Below are 2,212 nucleotides of genomic sequence, written 5' to 3'. Positions count from 1 at the left end.
CGCCCGGTAAAGCCACGGCCGCGCGCCGGCGAGTGGGAGCCAGGCGCCGAGCCCCGGCCGGCTTCTCCACCATCACCACCCCACGCGTGTCTCCCTCCTCGCCGCGACGGCCAGCACGGGCAGCCGGACGACCACTGGCAATCGCTGGTGGCGACGCCGGGGCTCAGCCCCTTCTCCAAAGGGGGGCGTCTGCTAGTCGCCTGACTCCGCGCACAGGAGCCCTGCCCGCGCCCTGGCCCTGCACTATCTCCTCATGCTTCTGGGGATCCGCCTGCACGCTCCTCCCTCCTCGTCCCTCCGCTCCAGTCTCAATTCCTTTCAACTCTCCAACTAGCGTTTCCCACGCGCGCCTCGACTGCCCGCTGTGCAACTGCCTCCAAAGGGACTAACTCTTTCCTCCCCGCGTTCCTAAGGAGCCGCCCAGCGGCTGGCTCCCGACCAGGAAGAATTGGCCTCTAGGGTCGGCGTGGGCCGCGCGGGACCCATCAGCTCCCCGGGGTCCGCTCCAAGGCTCGCCTCCCCCGCGCCCTTTGTGTGCGAGCCGCGAAGCCTAGGCGGAGCCCCTCCTTTCAGCGGCGCCGCCTTTGCGAAGCTCGAGAGAGAGGAGGAGCGCGGGACAAGAGGACTGGAAGGGGCAAAAGGCGCCCGCACTCACTCTGGAAAGGTTCCGGCATATTGTTGCCGGTGGGTTCCCTCGTGGTCTCGCCACTACCCCCCGGCTTTCCCGCCCCTACCGGACCTCAAACAGAGGGGTAGGGGAGGAGCAGAGCCACTGGGACAGAGTTGGACATGGTGCTTCCGGAGCTACAGAGAAGGGGCTCAAAAACTGTTTTGGTTTCGCTAGGGAGAGTGAAGACAACCAAGAGGCTAGGGGTGCAGGAGGAAGGCCCAGTGAGCGCGGATATATAGAAACTAACCTTGCTCCCATGGAAGAGCTGGGAGGGTGGAGGGCAGGCGTCAGCACAAACATTTTTTGTGGACAAATTGGATAGAATCTGACGCTTCTGTTTTTCTACTATGTTCGCTTTAAAGTCGAGGCAAAGACACAGAACAGGACTTCAAAAGCAAAGGGTCTGGGAACCGGGGACTGCTTAATAGTGAAGGAAAGAAAATGCAAAGTGGGAGAGAGATTAGCCCCAACTCACTCTCCTTGACCCGACAGGATCTTCTGTGGGTCCTCTTCTTACCTAGTTGCTTTCCTAACGAAGTAGGAGAATGTGAAGTCCCAGTGATCGTCCAGCCACGCTTCGACCGAGTCCTGGTCCCGCTGCTGCTGCGGCCGCCCGGGGTCGGGGCCGTCCAGCTCCATGGTCTGTGCTGTGTTACTCCGCGTCTCACAGGAGCTGCTTCCTAACCCAGCTAGGGTCTCGAAGGAGTAGGACACTTCCACGAGACCCTCCCCCTTCGTCTCGCTCCGGAGGGGTCTGCTTTTGGAAAGGCTGCTTGGGAGCCAAGCCAGCCTCCCGCCCCGCCCTGCCTCGCCAGCTCTGGTACTGCTCCCAGGTGTGGTGGGCGGGGCGGGGAGCAGCTGCCCCACTGTCTCCCAGGGGTCTGGCGGAGAAAGGCACTAGCAGTCTGTCTAATACCCTGGTCCTGAAGCGGATGCGGCCGACACCAGCAAAGTCTTCCGCAGCGGAGCACTTATCCGCTGGGGTGCGCTGTGAGCAGAGGCGGCTTTTAGGAGCGCGCAAAGGTGACAGGATGAGAGTCCCTCTGTAGTAAGTAAGGGAAAGGTCGCGATGTAGGGAATCCCTCACCAAGCGAAAAGGCGGAGTTTGGTGAAGTTTTATGAAAACTGAGAGCTAGTGCAACCCTGAGCGCACTTCCTAGAGCTTGAGAGAACAATAACTGACCCGTATCACTTTTCTTCCAGCCCAATCCGTAGGTAAAATAGGTGCCGGGACCGATTTAGCACAGCGCCCAGTCCACACAGCAGTTCGAAGCCCCCCAGCCTCTTCCCAATCCCTCCCCACCGGTTCGGTGGAGGAGAGTTGAAATTTTAGCATCAAGACAGATGCCAACAGCCCTGTCCTCAAAAAGGTCAAATGAGGTCTAGATGGGTAACCTCCAACAAAGCCATAGCGGTAGTTAATGTTAGTAATGTTAATAGCATTCGATGTCTTTAGCCATCTCATCAAACACCTCCCTCCTTTTCTTAAAGCACTGATTTTCTGGAAAAAGGAAACATTGTCAGAAAACATGGGCACCTCTG

The 2,212-nt window shown here is 58.9% G+C and overlaps 1 protein-coding gene across 1 annotated transcript in view; it reads right to left on the bottom strand.

Moving 5' to 3' along the window:
• Positions 1–1,309, bottom strand: part of PDE5A (phosphodiesterase 5A, cGMP-specific) — a 283,278-nt gene extending 281,969 nt beyond the window's left edge. The window contains exon 1 of the mRNA XM_006874591.1: positions 1,188–1,309. Within this exon, the coding sequence (XP_006874653.1) occupies positions 1,188–1,309 (122 nt within the window). The remainder of the gene's footprint in view (positions 1–1,187) is intronic.
• Positions 1,310–2,212: the final 903 nt, after the last annotated feature.

The sequence above is a fragment of the Chrysochloris asiatica genome, unplaced genomic scaffold (genome assembly GCF_000296735.1).
Source record: "Chrysochloris asiatica unplaced genomic scaffold, ChrAsi1.0 scaffold00288, whole genome shotgun sequence".
Taxonomy (NCBI): domain Eukaryota; kingdom Metazoa; phylum Chordata; class Mammalia; order Afrosoricida; family Chrysochloridae; genus Chrysochloris; species Chrysochloris asiatica.
Note: the sequence above shows the minus strand (reverse complement) of the source record. Positions and strands in the feature narration are given on the sequence as shown.